The 26,292-nt window shown below is 40.8% G+C and overlaps 1 protein-coding gene across 2 annotated transcripts in view; it reads right to left on the bottom strand.

Annotated features, from left to right (window-relative positions):
- Positions 1-26,292, bottom strand: part of EPHA4 (EPH receptor A4) — a 143,724-nt gene that overhangs the window by 66,421 nt on the left and 51,011 nt on the right. For both annotated transcript variants that reach the window (XM_060301787.1, XM_060301786.1), the window contains exon 4: positions 14,465-14,620. In XM_060301787.1, coding sequence (XP_060157770.1) covers positions 14,465-14,620 — 156 coding nt within the window. The remainder of the gene's footprint in view (positions 1-14,464; positions 14,621-26,292) is intronic.

Here is a 26,292-nt window from a genome sequence, read left to right as displayed (position 1 = left end):
AAATTAAAATCACAATGGTGGTTGTATTGAGTTTTTCCTTTTCAAAAAAACTTTGCCAATTAAAAGATGGTAAACACATCAGGTGTGTTTCCATGTCTAGGGAAGGGCCATCTCTTCCTCAGAAAAGAAAGTATCCTCTTCTCAAGAAAATGAAAAAAACAGCATGGCCTTTAATACAGCCAAGTCAATCTGGGCCCAACGGTCATACTTAACGGCAGCATCTTAAAATAATTACCTGTAGAGAGGACTAAAGAGAATAATACAGGCAACATGAGTAACACTGAGTTTTCTCAATAAACACAAGGCATCCAGAAGGAAAAAAACTTAACTCTTTTTTTAAAGTATTGAAACCCAGCCGGACTCTGTAGGGCCTTCCTGGGGACAGATCCCCATGGCCCCTCTCTCTTGTGTGTGGAAAAGCTTTAGCCTCCTAGGCCTTCCCCGAGTTCCAAAGAGCAAATTTAATCAGGGAAGTGAGAATATGCAGAAACAAAGGAAAACAGTCAAGCGAGACAAAATAATAATAGTTTAGCCATAAAACAAAGTCAAGGACCTTTAATTCCTCCTCAAGGGCTACAGTTAATATCCTGAACCATAACCTTGACTTGTTCTGTAGATACTAAAACCCCCATCAGGTAAAAGAAGCTAACTGCATGCTGACACAAGCACTAGACCCCAGGCCAGTTGGAACCAGAAGGTCCATGACTGAGATTCCCAAAACATCACCCTGTTACCTCACCATCAACCAATCAGAGAATTGAGCATGAGCTGATCACATACCTTGAGACTCTCTCCCTCACACTGTCTTTAGAAACCCTTCCCTGAAAGTCATCAGAGAGTTCCAGTCTTTTGAGCATTAGCTGTCCATTCTCCTCACTTGGGGCCTGGCAATAAATGCTGTACTTTCCTTCACCACAACCTTGTGTCAGTAGATTGGTTTTGCCGCAGGTCAGGTGAGCAGGCCCAAGCTTGGTTCGGTAATAGCATCATATCTAGATACTTAGGAACAATTAAATTTCTGACAAATGCTTGCCTTTCTCATCAGAAATATGCCTACCTCTAAATGTCTCCAATTTCAAATATGAGATTTATAACTAATAGGGATAATCGTACCAGTTAATTTTCTAGTCTCCATATTGACATAGTATGTACCAAGCATACACCAACATCAGGTAGCTGCAGGTCATTGTGAATTATAAGGTTTTATGTCTTCCCAAACTGCCCACTACTAGCCTCAATGTAGGACTGGCAGTAATCCTGCTTATGAGATTATTCCATATTTCAGGGCATTATTTCTATTTCCTACTCTGTTTGGAACATGTAAAGGGGTCTTGCTAATCAGACACCCAGTACATATCTGTTTTTATCACAATCTGTGTGCTCCTCAAGAGAAGAATTGATGTCTTCCTCATTTCCCAGTATCTCCTATGATTCCTAGTTCAGAGCAAGCTCAATAAACTTTTGAGGAGTCACGAATGACTGGATGGAAAACTAACAAGGTCCTCTAATGCATCTTCTGCCCATCTACCTACAATGTTATTTTAAGCCTGTTAATTAATACAAGCTTCTCTGAGATAAGGCTGTACTAGCCAGCTTTTCACATACTGATTCATTACCATTAAGCCCTGTAAACGAGTATCTCAGAGTAGCTAGTTTAATTCAAGTTCTTCTTTTCTACATTTTAAAAATACTTTGGAACAAGTAGGGAGGGCTATGTATCATATAGAGGTGGTTTCTTCTGTTAGGAGGGACTATGGAATCATTTAATTACTCAACAAATATTTATTGTGTCCAGTATTTGTCACCTGCTCTAGAGGAGGGAGGAAAAAGAAATATTCGGATTCATTTTGATACTCTCCTGGATAGTTGAAGGAAGGGGCAGGAAATCAAAGGGGGAAGGAAGAGACTAAAGGAAGTTAAATATGGACCATGTGAGCATCAGGAGGACGGAAGGGCAAGTACTCTTTCCTCTCTTGTTTTTCTAGCTCCACAACCAGCCAGTATGGCTGGAAATTCAGAATGTGGGCTCTATCAATTGAAGTTTTGTTAATTTGGGATTGGTTATTATGACTTTTCTTCCTCCATCTTGACTTCAGGGAATGATTTCTTCAGGCATGAAGCTCTGGAAAACTTTATCTCTGAAGACAGTTAATTTTAACGGTTTCATGGGCCTTTTCCTTATTAGCCTTTATAGAAGTATGGTTTTAATTTTACTTTTATGAGCAAAATTAAGACATTTTAAAATACAAATCAATCAAATACTGAAGTATATTTAAGGGGATAATAAATATCCTTCCTTTACATTTTTGGTTTTATTTGTAAAACCTGCTTGATATTCACATATAAGCCTAAGGTTGTCTCTTCCTGCATCAAAGAATGGGGCTAGCGTGCTAAACTATTTTAAAGTTCTCATGTTTAGAATGCCTTTCACATTTTTAACATAATTTAGTGGCATGGGTAATAGCTTAACTACTTGAACCAGAAGTCAAAGGCAATAACCCTTAACTTACTAACCCTTTAGAACAACATTCAACAAACCTCTGTAAAGGGTCAGATAGTCAATATTTTAGCCTTTATGGGCTATATGGTCTCTCTAGCAACTGTTCAACTCTGCATGGTACCTTGAAAGCAATCAAAGACAATACCTAAACAAATGCATATGACTGTGTCCCAAGAAAATTTCATTTGCAAAAACAAGGGCAGCTGAATTTGACCCTCAGACCATAGTCTCCCAAGCTCTGCTACAGGGACTTTGATAGGAGCGAAGCACTCTCTTCCCATAAAGATGATGACTCGTAATTTTGCACATAATTCTAGGGACTTCAAGCATACTCTGAACTAATCTAAGGAGATCACACCCCTGATTTACACACTTATACAGGTCAGGTAACAACTCTGGCTTCTGAAGTCCGAGTTACACCTACTTTCTTTGATTAAGCAAGGAATAAAATACAGAAAATATTATGGCCTATGTTTTGGGTTTCTCATTGCTCTGACAGAAATGGCCTCTGTATTTCTTGCCACCGTGGATAAATTTAATGAACATCCATTTGCTTCACGGGTGTGAAAGACTTTCTGTATCGCACAGCAGGTACTGGTGGAAGGTGCTACAACGGGTAATTATTATTTTCTAGTGGGATGTCAACTTGCATTCAGTTGACAGGAGTTTGACAGTATGAAGTCCCCAAGAAACTGTAGCCAAGTTACAGCAGAAGCAAAGGACTATCGCGTCATATCCTGTTACATCATAAAAGAAATCTTGATCTTCCTTAACCTATCATGTGCTTTCCTCTGGGAAAAGACAAGCTTTCAGAAATGAACCACACACTATCTAGAGAAATTAAATGAATGTGACATTTAACAAGGGCAATATTCCAAGCATCAAAGAAAATTCCAGTAATTCCACAAATCATAATTCTTCCCTCCCATGTATTAGACGAAAGTGTAATTCCTGAGTAATTTAGAAAACATACTTGATGGCTTATGCCAGGATTTAAAGTAGCCCATTTAGGACAACCTGATGTTTTACAAATACACATGAGATCTGTAGGAGGCTTAATAAAATGGTTCAAAAAGGATCAGCCAACGGTCAATCCAAAGTCAAAAACACCTCCATTGTGAACTTGGGTGTTTGTTATAAACCACCCCATGGAAAGCCTAGGTCAGGATAATTGCACCTTATGTACCCCATGCCAAAGTCACAAGTCAGGTAAAATTCACTTCTTTATTCTTAGAGCAAGTAACTGAAATTTCAGCAAATGATGGAAACCCGCTTTGAGAAACGCATTTAAAAGTAGGTTCTGCCAAAGGGTTTAAATCTACATGGACACAAAGTGAAATGTGCCGCATGAACCTGAAATTTCTGTTACTTAAAACAACTGAAGTGCTAGCAGACTCCAGGACCAAAGGGTCAAAATAAGTCAAGTTTAAAACTCACATTGTCAGTAAAACTTGAAACCTGCAACTCAAATTCTTCAGACTTGATAGTTGTGCCTGGAATTGTCCCCTGGCTTCTTCAAGAGCAGCCCCCTCCCCGCCTCCCCCGCCCCCTGGGGGGCGTGTCTCAGCTCAAATCTCACCTGACCACTCTCGGCTAAGTGAAATCTTCCCTTTCCTCTATTTTAACCCTGTCTCATGATCTTTGTTTTTTCTTTCTTGTGAGAATTTTACATTATCTTGTTTATTATTCCCATGAAAACAGAAGCTCTATGAGAACAGGAATCTTTTCTCTTTTCCGGTTTATGAGCATCTTCCAGCCCTTAGAAAAAGGCCAAAGGTGCAGTAGATGTTTCCTAAGTATCTGCTGAACAAGTGAAGGAAGGATGATCCTTTAAGCCCAGTCCAGCTCACCCCTCAGAAGCATCACAGCCACAGCACTTCGGTATATCACATCGCAAAAGGCAAAGGTGACGGGGGAGGAAAAAACGGCAATTACATGCTAAAAGCTTTAAAAAAAAAAAGTCTGCAACCAGGGCTAGGAGATAGCTGCTAGGAAACCAAAGTAGCCAGGCTCAAGTATAAAGCAGCTTCCAAAGCTATCACACACTTTTAATACTTAGCTGATTTTTAATCACCATTTTAAAATTCAATGCCTGTGCCATGAAATTAATTCTGGATATGGAAGAAACATTCCCCCAGAGCATGGGCAGAAACATAATTCTTAAATGATCAATTTCTTGAAGCGCTACTGTCATGCTACTAAAATGCCGAGGCAACCAGGACAAGACAGAGCTTCCGAGGAAGAGGCACCTCGGGTCTTGAGTTCCATTTCGTAAGGCTTCATTAATCATGTACAACTTTTGGACTGTCAATAATACTTCAGTGCCTTAGCTGTAAAACCCTCTAACCCTTCAGATAAGCCTTTGTTAATCTCTCTCCAGCTGAAAGACAGGTTATAAGGCAGAATAAACAGTTGGGGTGTGTAAGTTTTGACTCTGAAACAAAGCCCATGCATCCCCCCTGACAGTTATATACGTGTCACTACTAATTGCCTTCTCTCAGACTTTGCTGCTGTGGGTGAGTTTACACGGAGACTGCTGCTGGGACACCTCTTCCAAGATGTATGCACAGCGCGTAACCTTTTATAGCGGCAGTTTATGTTTTTAACAACGAATAGAGTCAAAGCAGAACCGCCCATGATTAAAAAACAGAACCATTCCAACACATCAATCACTTAGTACTGTCACGAAAAATTCTTGGTTTCCTGTAGAGGTAACTCCTTCCTGAAAGTTTGCTACCACCTACTTTTTCGGTATATCTATTTTTCCTATTCTACACCCAGGAACCATCTGTCTTTTCTTTACTAGGTTAATTGCAGTTGGAGTTTCTTTATTTTAAGATGACTAGTTTATGGCTGAAGTGCTTTATACAGTTAACTCTCAGTTATCCATGAAGAAGTTACAATATGAAAGACCACGAAAAGTAATTTTTTAAAGAAATTTCTAAGTATTCTGCTTTAGAATTAGCTAGCCTGTGAATTCACCTCTTGCCAAGTCCTTTTTCATCCTTTATCTCATTTAAGCCCCATAATAAAATCTAGCAGAACAGTACTTGTTACCCCAAGCAATCTGATGACCAAAAACTAAGATATGAAAAGTGAAGCAACTCACCCAAATTCACACAGCCGATATGTGCGAAGATAGGATCAGAAAGCCTGATTCAAAGGCTAAAACGACCCCCTTCCCAGAGATACGGACAATTCAAAGGAAAAATGAAGCATATCTACGGATTCTTTGTGGACCCAGCTGGAGTGTTCTCACATTTCTCCTGGCTGCCCTGCCCTTCAGGCTGAAGTTCGCTGGCATTACCTCCCAGATGGTGCTCTGTTCTCTCTGCCTGGTTCCTACATTCCACTCAAGAGTAGGAGTTTTTGTTAAAGATGCTTTCCCGGGTGGAAGGTCACGGGAGGGTGGGGGGCAATTCTATCTATGCAACAGGCCTCTCCCCTCAGTCCATCTTCTGCCGAGCTGTAGACGGCATGTAGAGCAAGAGTCAGCTATGACAGGAAAATCAAAATGCTGATAGCAGAGAGGGCATCCACTTCTCACCCCAGGGGATCTCAGGAAAGTGTCTAATTGACCTTGTTTCACAGAAGCATGCTGTGCACAGCCACTGTAGGACTTCCATGAGTCGTGTCAAAAGTGCTATCCAGAGATGACGGGGCTCGGGTGGTAACAAGCCATTCTTAATTATTCATGGTGGTGGAAAAATTGTAATACCCTGGCTAAATGACGCTGGCAGAAGAGTCAAGTCTTTCACTTGGGCACACATTCGTGTTCCTCAAACATATGCATGTTTCGGCTGAATCCACATTGCACTATTAATCCCGATAAAATGTCCACATTGGACTGCTTATCTATATAAAGCTAGAATAAGGTTGGAGGATAATGCTGAGGTTAAAGTAGCATTTTTGAAAAATAACTCAGTGAGCTGATATCTGATCTTTATTGAATACCTTAGAACTTTTAAAATTTTACCAAACGGCAAGTGATCAGCCTGGGGTCTGTCTAGTGCTTTCCATTAAGCACACTTGATGCTTTTTTCCCCTTATATCCTTAATTGTCTTTAGACAAGAATCATGCACTTGGGTTCTTTAGAGGTAATTGTTTCTATTCACAGTCAAAAGGCTGAAAGATAACTTAAAAGGAAGAAACAAGGATGTGGTTTACTCACTAACTGATGTCAGACCTTGAACTAGAGATCTAACTAAAGATGCAGCTTAAAAATGGAATGGGTGGAAGGCTGCATCTGAATCATGAAAATGGCTTTGGTTGTTTTGATCAGTTTTCATGGTCCAGAGGACAGGCACATTTGGTGGCCTATCAGCTGGCTTAACAGGCAGTGGGACCGTATGTTCTGCCTTAAAAACTACGTCACATGATCTGGAAAAGGGGGAGTTGGTGTCTCAATTGAGTTTTTGTCCTATGGAATGCAGTATGAAACTACACTCTAATATTGCAAATTTTATAAATCACATGAAATAACCAAACCTTAGATTCAAGAATTTTCATAAAAGTATGTTCTCAAAAAAGGATTGATAACATAGACAATAAAATGTGAAGTGGTTAGGGATCAACCAATGGATCTTCTGAAACACTTTCGTGAACAAAACTTTAGGAATCTTTGGCCTTTATTCTCATTCTTCCACTAACTAGTCTGTCACCAGAGCCAATTACACTCTCATTGATCAATTTCACAGAACGTCCTCCCTTCCATCATTATATTATTAGTTACTTGCAGTTCCAAGGCAAAAAGAAATATGCTTTTGGGTGGGGAAGAAATGTAGTGTACTTGAAACCGATAGCTACCTTTTTATCCTGTGGTTTATAACATCAAAGTCTCCTGTTAGACATCCCTTCCAAAATCCCTTAGCTGGACTGTTAAGCATGTAAGTCTTTGGGGCAGAGATGAACATCAGTGGAACCTTCAAGGGCTTGTTGGAAAATGGATATGAGATTTCCAAAATTAAAGCACTTAAAAAATGAAAAAAGGGCTTCCCTGGTGTCACAGTGGTTGAGAGTCCGCCTGCTGATGCAGGGGACACGGGTTCGTGCCCCGGTCCGGGAGGATCCCACATGCCGCGGAGCGGCTGGGCCCGTGAGCAATGGCCGCTGAGCCTGCGTGTCCGGAGCCTTTTCTCACGCAACGGGGAGAGGCCACAACAGTGAGAGGCCTGCGTACCGCGGGAAAAAAAAAAAAGAAAAAAGTCTCTCTCTTCTCCTGACCTTGGAAACAAGTAAGGACGATGTTATTTTAATTTGCATTCAAATGTTAACAACGCAGTCACACAGCACCACTGGGATCCACATCGGGTTTCCACTGAAGATTGCTCATCATTTCATTATGGTTCATTATGTGGATAACTGTCAGAAAGCATTATAAGGGAGGGCTTTGAGTAATAGAACTGAAATGGTAATTTTAAAACAATACATTTTCTAGAGGAAATACAGTGGTGCGATAAATTCAATTAGAAAAGGCAAATGTAAAGACAAAGTAAGTGATGCTTTGCTGTTTGGAGCTAGGCTGTTTCAATTTCTTGATAACCTAAACCTGCAGAAAGCTCTCCTCAAATCAGGACCTTTCGTCACAGATCTTGGTAAATTTGCCCTCATTAGCACTGAGCTCCTCCAGTACAAATTGTCTTAAAAGCTGCAATTTTGGAATATTTTAGCCACATCTAAGTATCAATCAATCATTCTTTGTTTGTTTGGCATAGCTGACTGAATTATTCAAGGCCGTTTACTTACAGACAGATTCGTGAAGGCCCTTCAAGTTGGCAATCTAAAATAATAATCTCTTATTTACAGAGTGCCCCCAATCATGAGGCTCTAATAAGTTTCATCAAACAAGTTAAACAAAGAGGACCCAACAGCACAAGGACAGATTTCCAATTGAAAAGTACAGAGCACCGTAATGGTGCTCAGAAGTAGAAGAGGCAAAATAACAAATCAGTTCTTTCTTTCCAGATACACAAAGCCAATTTGCTTTTTCACAAGGCATTTTTTCCAGTACATTTTGAAACACAATGAAGGATTGGAAAGTTACCTTAAATGTAATACTGGTTCTGTCTTCCAAAGGGGGAAAAGAACACCGACTAGAATCATTGAACGAGCAACTGAATGACTAAGGCTTCAAGGTCTCCCAGCACTGCTGATCACCAGACTACGTTCCCCGACTACAAGGAGAGGTAAAGGAAGGGGAAAGAGATCTGGAGGAGAAGCGTTGGTGATCATCAGAGTTAAAGGACATTGATTTCATTGATAAAAATCACACTGACCGGTCGGAATGGCCATCACTAAAATGTCTACAAATAATAAATGCTGGAGCGGGTGTGGCGAAAAAAGAACCCTCCTACACTGTTGGGGGAAATGTAAATTGGTGAAGCCACTATGGAGAACAGTATGGGGACTCCTTAAAAAACTAAAAATAGAGTTCCTGTATGATGCAGCAATCCCACTCCTGGGCATATATCCAGAAAGGACGAATCTCTAAGTCATAAAGATATGTGCTCCCCACGTTCACAGCAGCACTATTCACAGTAGCCAAGATATGGAAGCAACATAAATGTCCATCCATAGATGAATGGATAAAGAAGATATGGTACATATATTCAGTGGAATATTACTCAGTCATAAAAAAGACTGAAATGCTATTTGTAGCAACATGGATGGACCTAGAGATTATCATACTAAGTGAAGTAAGTCAGAGAAAGACAAACATCATGTAATATCACTTATATGTGGAATCTTAAAAAAATGATACAAATGAACTTATTTACAACACAGAAATAGACTCACAGACATAGAAAACAAACTGTTTACCAAAGGGCAAAGGAGGGGAGAGGGATAAATTGGGAATTTGGGATTAACAGATACACACTACTATACATAAAATAGATAAACAGGGACCTACTGTATAGCACAGGAAACTATATTCAATATCTCATAATAACCTCTAACGGAAAAGAATCTGAAAAGGAATACACACACACACACACATATATAACTGAATCACTTTGCTGCACACCTAAAACACTGTAAATCAACTATACTCCATTTTTTTTAAATCACATTGAAATTTCTTCTAAGAAATGGTTCATGAAAGCAAAATCCCTTAATCAGCTTAGATGGCATCCTTGTATGTATGGAGGCCTGCGTGTCTGCCTTGCTGGCAACGTCTCCAAAAACCCTGTTGACTTTCTTGACTGATGTCTGTGCCTAAAGGGAACACTGACATTTCCACTCTTTGGCTGTAACCTAGTAACATTGTAGAGACTCCACAGTGCCTGTGTTTGATTATGCAACTCCAAACCAGGTTGGATTTTCTTCATCTGGGAGACAAATGAAGTACTCGATTTCCATTAAGGGAGAATGTTCAGAACACTTGAAATCTCTCTCTAGAGTCATCAATGAGCTGAAGAAATGGCTTGAAAGTGACAAGGACAGAAGAGAGGGTCTCCCATCACATGCGATTCATCAGGGAGGCTCTAAATTCCTACTGGCTAAAAGTGGTCCACAGACCAGCAGCATCTGGGGACTTGTTAAAAATGCAGAATGTCAAGCCTGATATCTCCTACCAATCCCTAGGTGTCTTTCGCGTGATTCTACGCACACTCACGTTTAAGAAGCATTGTTCTTACTCTCTATTCTAACAGGTACAGATTATTTTCTTGAAAACGTTCACATGATGCCTCCATTGAAAACTGCCTATCTAACTCACAGCCATTTATGCTAACCTAACCTAACCAGAAGCTCCATCCGAAGTCCTCCTAGAGATAAAGTTTATTCTCCATTAAATTCTCTGAAGTTCTCCAGCAATGTCGACGGTGTGAAGAACTTCTTAGGTGTTTCCTTCTAAATTAGCCAATGCTGCTTGTATTCCGGGTCTAATCGTTCTCCAAGTGAACAAAAACCTGATTTTACAAGCCAGTGGAGCAGAGTCTCTCTTTGGCCAGAAGAATGAGTCTCAGAGAGTGTGTTTTATTTCTTCATTAGTGTGCCGTCACAGTGAGCGATCACTAAACTCAGGGCTGCATAAGAATGTTGGGGTTAAAGACAGCATAATGAACAAAGAAGTCCCTGATTATCATGGCTGTCAGCACAAGGGGATTGGGTTTGTCACCTGGCTTAACCAACTGGGAAGAACTGATTAGAGGCTGGAATCACTTTGAAAGGATCCCTGATGTTTATGTTCCTTTCCATCCCCACATCTTGTCAGGAGAAGCCGATAAAGCTGGGGGCGGGGCGAGGGGGAAGGGCTTCATTTTCTGGGTTATTTGATCAAGGGGTTCTCTGAGAAACTCCCACTGTCTTCTCTATTGAAAAATCTACCACCGCACTGTCCAATGGAACTTTCTGTGATCATAGAAATATTCTATAGCAGTGCTGTTCAGTATGGTCACCGCTAGCCACATGTGGCTGTTGAGCCCTGAAATGTGGCCATTAAAACAGTCACGTGTGCCTCGTGGCTACCGTCTTGGACAATGCAGGTCCACTGTATTCACCAGGATGGAAGAAATCTAAAAGGAGAGCCGTAGGCTAGAATAGATTCTAATTCTTTTGTTTAATTTACTAGTCTATCTGTTAGCAAAATATGGTCACCTCCCAGATTACCCCTATCTCAAAGAGGTCTTAAAGAGTCTTGTGTAGTTAATATTTACTAAATTAAAAAATAAAACTTAAAAATTCAACTCTGTAGAGAAGTGGTCTCAACCTTGTCTGTACAGTAGAATTATGGGGGCAACTTTTGAAAATACTGATGCCTCAGTCCTACCCCCAGAGCTTCTGGAGTACAGTACAGCCACTGGTAATTTAATCACGTAGTCAAGTGAGACAATCCCTTTAGAGGGGCAGTGAGATGCACTGGCTGTCTGCTGTGGAGGTCATTTGGGGAAGGAAGTGACCAGCCGGGGATAACAGAAGAGAACAAACATTCGTTATATCCCTACCATGTGCCAGACCTTTGCAAATATCTTCTTGTTTAATTCTTCTTCTTCTTTTTTAAAAATATTTATTTATTTATTTGGCTGCTCTGGGTCTTAGTTGCAGCACGCAGGATCTTCATTGCCACGTGTGGGATCTTTAGTTGAGGCATGTGGGCTTTTTTAGTTGCAGCATGCAGGATCTAGTTCCCTGATCAGGGATCGAACCCAGACCTCCTGCACTGGGAGCACCGAGTCTTAACCACTGGACCACCAGGAAGTCCCTTCTTGTTTAATTCTTAAAACCACCTCACAGGTAGATAGTGAGAACCCCATTTTATAGATCAGTAAACTGAGGCTTGGAGAGATTAAATAGCCTCTCAAGTGTGTGATATTAACATCAGCACTGTGTTTCCTCTTAACTCAGAGTCAGAGAGATACAATAAATGCAATGATCTTGTTAGGAGAGTGTTAAGGATCACATATTGCTTTGGTATTTTCATGGGTCTCTTATCAATGGCACAAAAAGCCACCTCTCTTGAAAACAATCCCTGAAAAATGCAAAAGTTACTTTCATGTTAAACTTTCAGGTCTAACCATAGGCTAAAATCAATATTTTCTTTCTCTCATTGGCGTAGTCAGGGTAAAGCTAATAATTTACTCCTACAGAAACATACAACTCCAAGGGTTCAGAAACCACTTTTACACATATGGTAAACATACCAGTAACTCAGGCATGTGGCAACCTTTGGGGTCTCCCTAAGTTCCCACACAGCAAGCTGCAAGAATTAAGTGATTGGCCTGTGGCCCCCTAGAACGCTAGATAACAGATCAGAATCATAAGACTAAAAATACCTGGGAGAAAAAGCCAGGTTGTCTTGCCATCACAGGTGAATTTTATGAGGTTCACAATCAAGCCCCAGCCTGGAGAAGACTTCTCTGTGTGGAATGTAGGTGTTGGACTGCATGATGCAAATTGAGGGCAATTATCACACTGTCGTCCCACTATATTTCCCTCTGAGCTTGCTATTATGCCCTAAAATCTCAACTGGAGAAATGTTGGTAGTGGGTGTGGACAGAGGAGGAGAGTTTATTATTAAACTAATTGCACACAATGGAACATAAGAGAAGAATATTTAGATTGGAAAAGAAACGGGCTGGACTTGAGCATATCAAATATACGTGGCATCCAGAGAAAGTACTTAGTCTATGGAAGGAACAGAAAAAGAAGATGAGGAAATCTTCGTCCAGTTATGTTTACAACTAAGCCTGGCCCTAATATACTCCTTCCCTCTGAAAATTTGTGCATGAGCTAAGGAAGAGGGCAAGAGTGCCCCCCAATAAATAGAAACTGTGTGAGGCTTCTGGTCTTGCAGCACCATCACCAAGCTGGGCTGTAGTCCTGGTCACGACCCCTAACATCTCTGAGCTGGTAGTTACCTCATCTCTAAAATAAAGATAATGTCCATCTCGTAGATTGTTATCATATGAGCCCTATGATAAGTTAATCAAAAGTGCCTAATGCATCACTTGGTATAATGATAAAATGGTTGTTGTAGTTATTATGACAATAATTATTACCCTCTCTGGTTATGAAATGAACTCCGGAGGGTACAGCAATTTCAGTACAAATTTGGGATGGCCCTGACGTTTCTCCGCTCACTCCTTTTTTTGGTTGTTGTTTTGCTTTTTGTTTTTGTTTTGTTTTTGCAGTACGCAGGCCTCTCACTGTTGTGGCCTCTCCCGTTGCGGAGCACAGGCTCCGGACGCGCAGGCTCAGCGGCCATGGCTCACGGGCCCAGCTGCTCCGCGGCATGTGGGATCTTCCCAGACCGGGGCACGAACCCGCGTCCCCTGCATCAGCAGGCGGACTCTCAACCACTGCACCACCAGGGAAGCCCTCTCCGCTCACTCCTTTTAAAGGTGGTCTTTGACTGGGCTAGACAATGGCCCCCCAGCTGACCCAACTGACTCCAAACCAGAAAAACAACCTGCTATCTGCAGTGATGTTTACAGGCCAGCCAAGATGGAATGTACGGTAGTTAAGGAACAAAATAATGAAAGTCCTGATGACAGTAAAAGCTAACATCTGCCAAGTAGCATGATTTTATACATTTTACATAGTATGTAAATAACATGAGTGGACTGAGTAGCAACAACCATGAGGGAGGTACTATTATTAGACCATTCTACAGATGAGGAGACTGAAACTTAAAAGGCTAAGCAGTCGTTTGGGTACTAAATGGTGGGCTGCGAGACAAAGCCAAAACCTGTGGAAAGCCCCTGTGCCTGGCCACTCAGCTCTGTCCCTCCAAACACAGTCTCAGTCAATGAGAACACAGGGGTGGAATACCCGGGCCCACCACTCCCTGCTCTGGTCAAGGTCATAGCCACTGCAGGGTCTATGAATCCCAGAGTATGCATGAAAGGAATGTCAACCCCCGGAAACACTGTCCACGTAAAGTGTGAGAAAGGAGTTCTCTATTCCCCTGCATACCGAGGTGCCAACCCCATCCATTCCATAACCCAGCATGTGTTCAGTGTCTATCATTAAACAAGCATTTATTAGGATCCGGGTCTAAATGTTATGAACACAAAACTCTGAGGAAAGAAGGAAGAAGGTAATGACATTGCAAGCTATGACATCTGTGCACAGAACTGAAACCACTTGCCCACATGTGATCCCATCCTATACCTGTTTCCCTTGCAGCTGTCACTCTTCCCCAGGAGTCCTAGATGAAACGGTAAAGCCGTTTATAAATTCCATTCTCAGCTCTAATTACACTGTGTCAGACAACCCCTGAATGTTCAATCTCTGCTCCACCAAGTCGTCTGTTGGCAGCTGTGCATCTTGAAGGCGACAAACTCAGTGAGAAAGAGCCTTTCTTTCCCTAAGGATTGCCCCTGCTCTGACTGAGAAAAGATGCATGTTTCATTTCATTTGCGCCCTGCATGGTTATCCTGGGAGAAGGCCTAGCAGTGCCCTGCTAGGTGGAAATGAAAGCTGTTGGCATCTAAGAAACGGGAGATGAGCGTACAACTTACGGGTGCAGGGCATGGAGGCAGCATCGCTGTCGGCTCTGAAAAAGCCTCGGTCACAGGTGCACGACGTGGCCCCTTCCCAGACAGAATAGCTGTGTGGTGGACACTTGGCACAGCTGGCGTCCGTGGACAGGGCCTTGTAATATCCAATTTTGCAAGCTAAAGGAAAGCAGAAAAAAAAAAATCAACATAAACCCCTGATAACATAGCAAAGTGAAATGTTACCTCCTTGATTCAGAAGAAAGGAGACATTTTTGCTAATCACTAGTGAGCATCTGGTTTGAGATGCAGGTAAAACAACCCAAAACATTTGTTGATAACAGTCACTCTTTAAGAGCCATTAACATTACGGTCAGGTGGCAAAGCCCTGTGGAAAAAAAAATTCTTAAAACCGGTTGTGTCAATAAAAGCACAGCTGAAGTTCACCCAGCGATTCCTACGTGCTTATATGCATGATGCCGTTTGATCCTTACGGCGCCCCCTTTCCACAGGCACTGTTACTAGTCTTACCTTGGAAATGAGGAATACCAGCTTTGAGCGGTAAACTGTCGGCACCAGACCATGCATCTGGTAAATGTCAGGGACCAGCTTTGACTGCAAGTGCTCGGCCCCCAAAGCCTGTACTCTTGGCCCCATGCTATGGAATCTGACAGCATGGTTTTGAACCAAATAGCTGGAAGTGTATCCCAGCGCCAACAAAAAATTGGTAGGTGATTATTTCCTAATTACGCTCAGCTACAGAGAGAACCAAAGTGAAAGACCAACAGAAGCAACCAAGCATAAAAGAAAAGAGTTGGTAAGACATGGATCATGATTTCAGGGGAAAATAATATAAAACTACCCACGGTAGATTCTGGAATATAATATGTTCAGATTTTTTTTCAAGATTGGCAGATATTGGCGTTCATTTTCAAATTCATAAAACCCTCATGTTTCCCTCTTCCTCCATTTTTCCAACACCGCCCTCCCTCTGCACACACAGCCCAAGTGGCTGGTGGAGAGAGAACATGGGCCAGGGCCATATAGTTCCTTATGCACCTGACACGCTTTCCATGACCTCATCTAACGTCACACTGACACCGAGGACCGCTTTGACTAATGTGGAAAGACTCAATAATTCTGGGAAATCTCACTATAAATAATAATTAATAGCGTCTTTCTCTCCCTTTTTTTCTCCCCTATGCCCTTCAAGATCACCTCCCAAATCTGTCTCAACCTCAAATAAAAATTGACTGACACCATCCATATTAAACCCACAGTGACAAGGCCATTAAAAATAAAGTTATTTTATGAGACCAGAGGTACGATAAAAATGTTACAGTTACCCACAATCTTTCCAGTATGATTCCCTCTCAATTTTCTCCATTTATCACACACTTCGGGTATTTCTAAATTATCAAAAATATCAGCTGGGAGAAGGGCCTTTTCCATCAGCGTGACCACCGCAAGAGACCAACCACGCCAGCAGATTTTACTCAAACCAGTAGATAAAAAGAGATCCACAGAACTATGTGATTCTCCGAGGAGAAATGGCCACATTCCCTGTCTCGTTACTCATCCATCAAGCATCTGTATGGCTTCAAGTTGAAGTCTGTTCCCCCGTCCAGCACATCCTGTTGGTATTTTCTTAATCATGCTCTGGTAACGGCAGGCGGAAACGGAGTTCAGCAGAAGCACCAGAGAAGCGCGCAGTTACTTCACCATTATTAACTAAAGTTGCTTATGGAATTCCCTTTAACGAGCCAAAACTTTATGGCGTGTGGAGCACCGACAATAAAAGCGCTCGGAGATCAAGCTCTCCCTTATTTGCTTTCGTCTGTCACTGGACCGCAGCATCTTAGAAAAACAAGTTGCTCCAATGACTATGACTGAGATTTATGTCTCAATATGATACGCATCATATCATTAGATAAGGTTCAACATGCAAGGTGCTTCTTGGTCACGCTTAAGATGGCCCTAGGGTTTCGATTAAAATCAAAAACTGTGGCTTTGGCAGGAAGAAGCACAGAGGGTCAAACTCGTTCTTTCCACTTCAAACACAATGAGTCCTTGAACTTGACACAAACCCACTGGGTCTCGTGTCTCACTCGGTCAGTCACAGCCCACAAAGGCAACTTGTGGAAACCTGGTCGCTCGGGGCTGGGACGGCCAATAAGGGATAAATTGCTTTTATTTTTTCACATCTGGATGTTGGAGGAAAACTTTCCACGTTCCTGCCTAATCCTTGTGCACCTTCGTTTCATCAGGCATCAAAATGTAACAACTCACAGTGGGAGAGGGAGATTGACAACAAAATTGGCCTATGACTGATTCATTGCCATGTGAAAACAGAACACATTCAAAAACTTAAGGAAAAAAAAGCATTGCTATTTCCTCCACTTCTATTCCAATAAGACTACTTCCAGTTAAAGAATTGAATTCCTAGTTCACAAAAATCAAATTGAAGGATATCTTGAATTTCCTAAAGTTCAAAAATTAGTTGTATATATACATGTTTATTTAAGGGAAAAATGAATTTTCAGTTTTATACTTCTTTTCTGTTTCCCTGAAGCTAGTATATTAATGTTACCAAGAGTAAGTATTTGTGAATTTATTTGGAGAATACAGAGTTTTATATCTATTTGGGAAATTGAAGGCTGCTGTTCTTTAAACACACTATTTTTACTCTCTTTTCCTCTTGCTTTTACAAGCGCAAGCAGAAAATACAAAATTGTCATTGTGCTATTCTCAGCGACCCTTGCTACCCTTAACACATTCTTGTGTCTTCAACTACATTAAGACCATGTTATTAATATTTCAGGATACAAAATACAGTAGTGGTTTTTCATGCACACAGCCATTTTTGCTGCCTACATTCAAAATGACCTTCTAAACTGATGGCTAAGTACATTTCTTTGCTCTGTGTGGTTCACAGCCTTGCAGCGTTTGGTGCATGGATGTGTAAGTACATTCCATATTTAATCACCATTTATTTGCGCCTTAAAATCTTCACTACATCTTTCATTCTAAACAAAACCCCCATGAAACGTGTATACCAAGCATTGACACGTGTTATGATTTTCCATCATTCTCTTTTGGGTGAAAACCATTACACTGTAGTTTTGAATGATAGTGACTTGGTAAGCAAGTTTGGAGAGAGCCCAACTGCACACCCAAGACATGCCTTCCTTCTGCCCCGTTGCTGGTGAGGGGTTCACTAGATGGGGTACAGAGAAGGAGTGCCTTACTTGATCTTTCAAATATGCCATTGTGGGAAGATTAATTCACATGTGCCATGCAAAACTCTGAATTCTTCTCCGTTAGCTTTGCCTTAATTAGTTCCTTCTGCTGACTTTAAATAAAGGAAGACAAATGAGGACAAAGAAGAGAAAGAAAAACTTTTGTTTCATTGGCTGACCCACTACTATAATGAGGTTGTATTTTAGGACAGTCTTCTGTAGAAGTTCCTTTGTGGAATATTTAAATATAACTACTTTTGGTTAAAAACAAAAACAAAATGGTTCTTAAGGCAAGGTAGTATCTTCAGGATTTCTTAGTGTATAGATGATTTGCATGAGGTGGAATGCCCAATTTCAGGAACTAGTGAAACCTACTCTTAAAAGATATTATATATATAGATGTTTGGTCATTTTTCTCCTTTTTAGAGAAATACAGAAAGATTGATTGCACCTGACTGCCTTTATAGTTCACATTTAAACTCATTTAGTTTGTAAAAATAGCTACTAATAATATCAATTGTGATGATACATCAAATATTCATTGAGCATTTACGGTGTTTACATGCAAATGAAAAAACTGAGGGTTTTAAGTAACTTGCCCGAGGTCACACAGCTAAGTGGTGGAGTCAGCATTAAGACTGACTTCTAGCAAAATGTGACACTGATATAATTGAGTGATGGGGAAGTACGGGTGGTCCCAACTTCCTTTTGTCCCTCTAGCCCACCAGGTTGCTGCCTCGGTCAACCATATGTCTGTGACCCACTTTCCAGGTCTACACTGTCCAGAGTAACTACTGGCCACAAGCGGGCCCTGAGTGCTTGAAATGGGACTGGTCCGAATTGAGACAAACTGTAAACGTGAAATACACAGGAGATTTCAAAGACTTCGTACTCAAAAAGGAGAACTAACTTATTAATAATTTTTATATTGATTACATATTGAAGCAACATTTTGGATATACTGAGTTTAAAATACCATTAAATTTAATTTCACCTTTGAAACTTTACATTTTTTAATGTGGCTACTAAAAACCTTAAAATCATCTGTGTGACTTGCACTGTATTTCTATTGAATAATGCTATGCTAAAGTCTGGAATCTTAAGTCGCGCGCGCGCACATGTGTGTGTGTGTGTGTGTGTGTGTGTGTTCATGTGTGAACTCTTGCAAATGCTGGGCACTGACAGTGATGGGGGATGGACCTTTACTCAAATTTACCCGGAACCCACCTCTGGGAGTCTGATTCACTTCTATTTAAGCACTGCTCTCAGGCAGCTGGCTAATTTGAGAAAACCTAATTTGTGCTAAAGTACTAACAAATAAACATTAATGTGTTAAAAATTACCTTCCTGGGTAACAAATTTGCATTTTAATTTGGAGTCTCCAGAAGGTTAAAGATGAAATTCCAACAGTGGCTCCCTTGGGGCAATCTGAGCCATTTTTGCAAACTGGTCCAGGGGGAACATTTGGCTGTGGGAGGCCTGTGGGCCCCTCTACCCTCATCATGTGGGTAGGATATTAGGCACACACTTCCAGACGGGTACTATGGGGAACTCTGCCTTTGGTGTACTGGATATACAGTATTTTCAGTACGCTTAGGAATTTATTTTAGAAATATCAAAGTTACGTAATGGCCATTATCAAATTAGTTTCTGATTAACTGTTCACTTGCTAGACCGTATATTATATGAATAACATAAGAGGTTTTCCTAAGGGGAAAACAATCCATCAAAGAGAATTTCTGGGGGCTTCCCTGGTGGTCCAGTGGTTAAGACTCCGTGCTCCCAATGCAGGGGACACAGGTTTGATCCCTGCTCAGGGAACTAAGATCCCGCATGCTGCATGGTGAGGCCAAACAAAAAAAAATTTTTAATTAAAAAAAATTAAATGTATAAAAAAATTAAAAAATAAAATAAAATGAGGTCTCTAAAGAAGGTTTCTGCTTTCAGGTTTTTGCAGAAATGTGCAATCCCCAGCCATCTTTGGGGAAGTTGTGAACATCAACAAATCCCCCATAGTACAGACGGGAAAACTGAGGCAGAGAGGTTAAGATCTGCCCAAGGCAGGGTTGGTTTTCTAACCCAGGCAGTGTAGCTTAACCTATATATCAGGCTTATAGATCTCCTCATGCTTTTGAAATCTACAGGGTAAAGATGGACAATTGTTACAGGGAAACTGGGCTCTGCTTTGGGACCATCGACTATTCCATTCATAAATAGCAAAACACTGGCAAAACTACACTGTGCCAGTCATCTGCATTCCACGACTGGTTTTCCTGATATGTGTTGGAAAAAAAAAAAAAAATGGAAATTGAGTTTTTTAAGGAAGCTTAGAGATCATCTAATCCAGGGGCGAGCAAACATTTCTGTAAAGCGCTAGATAGTAAAAAATTTAGGCTTTGCAGGCCAAGAGGAAGACCAAGAATATTAAGAAGGTAATTACATAACAAGATAAAATTCTAAGAAATTTCTACAAAAATTTTTAATTGATGAAATTCAGAATATAATAGTAACAATTAAGTGCTATTTATTAATGAGAAGAATGGAATTCCTATCTGGAGGGATAATATTCCACTTAATTGGAGTTCAAAAAAAGTGTGCCTTATTATCAAATTGTTTGCAAATGTCATCTATAAAAATCATTCTTAGCTCTCAGACCATAAAAAACAGATGTCAGGCCTGGGGGTCATACTTTGCCAATATTAAATCTAGTCCAACGCACTCATTTTCGAGATGAATGACTTGCCCACCATTCCTTCTAGAGTATGCCAGGATCAAGCCTGGAATCTAAGGTTCCTTGATCTCTGTTACCCTGCAGTGTCTCCCCGAGTTCCAAGCAGTTACTAATCAGAGAAGTGATGGAATGCAGAAACAAAGGAAAAGCAGTTAAGCAAGATAGCTTGAACAATAGCTCAGAGATAAAACAGAGCCCTAGTTTCTCCTCAAGGGCTATACATGACAATCGGATAGACATCTTTGAGTTCTGTAGGAACTATGACCCCCACCCAGGTGGTAAATAGTAACTACAATGAGACCCCAGACTGGTTGGAATCAAAAGTTGATGATTAAGATTCCTGGAACACCACCCTGTTACCTCATCACTAACCAATCAGAAGAAAGTCATATATCCTGCAGCAGTCACCCCAAATGTTGCCTTTAAAAACCCTTCCCTGAAAGCCAATTTAAAGTGAATGTACATATTATAGTACTGAGTCAAATTACTTTTCCAGTAAGATGGTTGGTGGAAAGTTTACTCTTTTGCAGCAATGGTAAGAAAGTGATGTAGCCTGACTTGGGGGCTGATGTACTTATTAGATGAGACAATACCTATGCAGTGAAGCACAGTGCCCGGTCTGTATTAACTACTCACTAAAAGGGTAACATATTATTACTACAGTGGGATATAACAGGCTGCAAAGGTGCACATAATCCATATATTTTAAAAAAATAATAAATAAATAAAACTCAAGTGTTTGTTTTGTTTTTGAACAGAACTGGATATAATTTCAAAAACACTATGAGATAACGTGTTCATTGTTTTATTTCCTTTGTTAACATGTGAAAAACCCTGGATTGAATTCTGTCTCATAGCATCGGCAACTTATTTAGCGATCATACACAAGATAGGTTTCAGGTAAAGTTTTATTTTTATTTTAAAAATATGTAAGAACATTTTTAAAATTAAGTAAATTATTGGGTTGGGTTTTGAGGTTTCTTTTTTCCATCAATAGTTTATGATGCAGACCATCTCCTTCAGCAAACCACTGTTCCATCCTATTCTCTACCCTCCAGCTCCTTCCATTGTTTCCACTCTTACCTTGGAAGTAGCTTTCACAAAAAATAGACAAAGGGGAAGAAAATGACAGAAAAAATCTACACTGAAAATTGACTTGCTCTTTCAACAGAATGCAGTATAATTCCATAAATAGGTAGGTAATTCTAAAATGTCAGATGCAGACGGTTTTCACATAAGATGCAGTAAATCCTCTAGAAGCAAGTTCACATAAAGCCTGCTAAATTTAAATTAACTCCACAAAAATTACTGAACACAAGTAAAAAGAATGCAATGGAGAAATAACTTATTATTTTCCCTGCTTGCCTCAAAAACACACAGTCTAATTATTTGAGGAGCTATTTCTCTTTGGTAAACTTGGAGGGAGTCAACGTGAACAGAAGAAATTCCAAAGACAAAGTTCAACTAAACATGGAAAAGAAGAAAATGAGTTAGTAGGTTCAGCATATTAATAAGGCATAATTCCATTGCCAGAAACTGCTTTAAAAAAGCCTCCCTCTGGGGCTTCCCTGGTGGCGCAGTGGTTGAGAGTCCGCCTGCCGATGCAGGGGACACGGGTTCGTGCCCCGGTCCGGGAAGATCCCACGTGTGGCAGAGCGGCTGGGCCCGTGAGCCATGGCCGCTGAGCCTGCGTGTCCGGACCCTGTGCTCCACAACGGAAGAGGCCACAACAGTGAGAGGCCCGCGTACCACAAAAAAAGAAAAAAAAAAAGCCTTCCTCTGTATATATGTAAAGGTACTGACCTGAATGTAGGTTGCTAGCTCCAATCTCTGGCTACATCAGTTTGGGATTCTCTCTCATGGGGGAATTTTTAAGGGCTCCAACAAAGGCAATTAGGTTTCCAAATTTAGATGTAAGTGACTTGACAGGACAAATAAAGGGCTTCAGTATTTTTGAAAGAGACAGAATCTATTCTGATCTAAAGCCCAGAGGTTGCTACCAGAATTGACCACAGTGAGGCTAGAAACTTTAACTTAGTTTGATCTTTACAATTTTCTCTAAGATGGGAGTTAACATGAATTTATAATAAATCAGAATAGAGCATTGCTAGAAACAAGTAAGTTATTGCAATTTTATAGGGGGTAACAATTTTAAAATAGAAGGCAGCACAACAAACTGTAATCTCTCTCTCTCTCTATATATATATGTATATGTTTAATATGTAGTTTGTTAAATAAAGATTCTTTATTCTTACCTCTAACCCTTGTTCTTATGCTCCCATTTAGGACACTGAAAATTTGCTATATTAAAAAAAAACAAATCATGGATTTCAATATTGCCTTGAAAAACAATGAGACTATTTCAAGGCAACAATCTAATCCCCAGAGCTCTACAAATTTTGTGGATCTTTTCCTTTTATTTCATACTAAATTTCACATATCAATGACTGTGACTTTCTTTGATAAAATTTGAGATTAATGATTGATTTTTTTCAATTTATTGATCGTATTGAAGATATAAATTTGCATAGGTTGAGCAGAACTTAATTGAATGATTTATAATAATGTTTTTAAGGCTTTGACAAAATTTAAGTTTATCTGCTTTTCTAATATGTAAAAGTTTATATTAGGAAAGGAAACAAATATAAGTTAAAAATCACAAATGTCTACAATATAAAGAAAAAAAAGTCAAGAAAAACAAATACTTTAAGATGAGCTAAACATACAAAGTGTTTAATCACGGCTTAAAAAAAATTCTTTTTTATTAATGTTTTTTTTCTTGGCTGTGCCAGGCAGCTTGTGGGATCTAAGTGCCCCGACCAGCGACTGAACCTGGACCCTGGCAGTGAAAGCTCCGAGTCCTAACCAATGGACTGCCAGGGAATTTCCTAATCGTGTTCTTAAAAACACCTAATCCCTGCCTTGAACTTGAATATAAAATTACTGAAAATATATGGGAACATAATAACTGCAGCTATATAGGCTCCAACCTCACCACTGATAGTACATTAATCACAGTGATGGCATGCGACTCTGAAGTCATTCACACCGAACTTGATTACCCCTGACATTTCAGAGAGGGACCAACTTTCCAATGAGTTGTGCTATCGCCTTCTTCGGCCTCTGATCTTTGGGGTACATAAAGACTCGTGGTTCATTACACATCCACTGATTTCAAATAAGAGGTCAGAGCACTGAATAAAGGATCCCACTCCTCATACTCTGAATTTAATACTTGATGTGATCAGCATTATTATGTAAAGAGATCATCCACTAGCAGGTATGCACACCTTTTCATTCATTTGGCTGTTCATGTTTTAGCAAACATTTATTAAGCATTATTATAAAGTTTTTGTTAAGCTTTTATAGTAACCATGATAGAAAGTATTCATTGAGCACATACTAAGCCCTAAGAAATCTGGGAAATGTTGCCTTCAGGAAGAGAGTAGACTGCTGCGCCCACTCCCATCTTAAGGACGCTCTCTGGCAGGGGTACCTGCAGGCTTCTATGGGGACCTTTCTGACACACCTAACCCAAGGCTATCTGCTTATTTTTTTTTGGCCGCGCCTCGCAAGCATGCAGGATCTTAGTTCCCCGACCAGGGATGGAACCTGCGCCCCCTGCAGTGGAAGCAAGGAGTCTTAACCACTGGACCACTAGGGAAGTCCCAAGACTGTCTGCATATAGAAGGAACGGAGTAGAAAGATGGCATCTGTAAGAACAGGTGACCCCTGAGTAGAATGTTCCTGAAGGAAAAAGAGTTTGGCCAGGAAGCTGATTCTACCCAGAAAAAATAAAACAAGAGTTAGTGATTGCCAGCCAGGAACAGATCACGGAAGTGGGCACTCTGGGTATTTACCAGACTGATTTCGACAAGGCCCCTCTTTTTAGGGAGATCACAGCCCAAGTGGAGGTTCTCTCATTAACTCTAGGTACATCCTATACTTGCTGTTTCTCCATTTAAAAGTAAAGATTGTAAAGACTGGGAATGAATGAAATATGTTCTGAAGCCAGGGCCAGACCAAGAGAAACACATGTTAAACAACTATTTGATTAACTGGCAGTGTCGCTGGTCATTGTCATCCAAACGACTTTACAGCCTGAGTTGTCACAAATCACGATTTATGTGGCTGAAATGACTACAGTAACAACTGCTCAGTGCCTCCCTCTTCTTTTTTGTTATGTTGATGGGGCCCAAGGAGCTCAGAAGAAGAAAAAGAAGCTTTAAAAGACTCACTGCTAACGTTATTAGGGATGCATTACAATTCTTTGCTGAGGTTTTGATCATGGGCCCCTTCACTGTTTACTTTTTTTTTTTTTTTTTTTCCCGCGGTACGCGGGCCTCTCACTGTTGTGGCCTCTCCCGTTGCGGAGCACAGGCTCTGGACGCGCAGGCTCAGCGGCCATGGCTCACGGGCCCAGCCGCTCCGCGGCATGTGGGATCTTCCCGGACCAGGTCACGAACCCGTGTCCCCTGCATCGGCAGGCGGACTCTCAACCACTGCGCCACCAGGGAGGCCCCACTGTTTATTTTTTGAATATTATCGTACTGAGAATTTTTGGAGAGAGTTTTAAAATTCTGACTTACTCATGATCAAAAGGGGATTTATGTTAAATGGATATGAGCAGGTTAAACATTTGTTTTGTCTTTGGTATTGCATTAGTGGATTAGTGATTTTATATAACTATCGGCCAGCATTTAATATTAGCATTAAATTACATGTAATTTAATATTACGTGTGTTTGACTATTCCAACACTGCTCACGTCTGAGGAGAACAACAACAAAAAATTCCCAAGGAGCTCCTTGAAGAGTCCTAGTCTAGACCAAGTGAAAGTCATGGGGCACATGTACCGTCTGTGTTTGGTGCTGTATAGAGACAATCTGAGAGATCAGAGCAAGAACCAGCAGACCAAACATTTGAGATCACCAATGACTTCACTCTTAAATAAAACAGTGCTAGTACCAACTCACTCTCTCCCACTGACTCAGTTACACTCATGCAAGCTTCAGGGGTGGGGTGGGTTTGATCCTTTATCTAATGCATTTTCAGCCCATCAGGCTGACAGATCATGGTCCCAAGAAATCAGTTTAAAGCTAGCAGGAATAGGCAGCGTGACACTGAGAGCCCATGGGCACCCACCTTGACAAGGAAGGACTAGCAACTGGTCAGGGCTTACCTGTGAGATTTCTACAGGACCACTTGGACAAAAGGGAGGCTGGGGAGCTGCACATTCATACGTCTGAGCTCCACAGCACTAGGACAATTTCTTCGCTTTCACCGGATCTCCGCTAATGAAAGCACAAAGGGCAGTCCTCTACGATGGTCCTTACAGTGTGGCAGGTGGGGCTGGTCCCTCCCTCAGGAGCTCTCCTGTTGAACGTGCTCTGGCAGCCTCAGCTTTCTCTGTCAGCAGTTTGAATTCATGGGAAAGGGCAAGATGCCAAAAGTGCTTGCAGGTGAATTCTTTGTCCCTTTCAAGTGCATCTGACTTAACACTGATGACTTATACAGGTGTTTATCTTTTGTTGGGAAGGATTATCAGTTAGGTCAGTAAATCTTTCCCAGGTATAAATTATAAATCACAAACAGGGATGCCAGGGGGAAATATCAAGTCATTATCTCTTCATTTGTATCTCATCCCAAATATCAAACACAAGCAATCACGATGAAAATTGATATTAATAAAAACAAAAACAAGACCATGATATTGACAAGTTTCCGCAGTGTTGGGTCATAGGAAGGAAGAGTGGGACAACTCTTGTTTGTAAAATATAGATGGGGTGACAGTGAGAGCCATTTAAAGCCAGCAGGAGAACAAATCAGGCTTATTGCCAAACACAGAAGAAATGAATTTCACTAACATAACCTAAATTCATC

The sequence above is a fragment of the Globicephala melas genome, chromosome 7 (assembly GCF_963455315.2).
Source record: "Globicephala melas chromosome 7, mGloMel1.2, whole genome shotgun sequence".
Classification (NCBI taxonomy): Eukaryota; Metazoa; Chordata; class Mammalia; order Artiodactyla; family Delphinidae; genus Globicephala; species Globicephala melas.
Note: the sequence above shows the minus strand (reverse complement) of the source record. Positions and strands in the feature narration are given on the sequence as shown.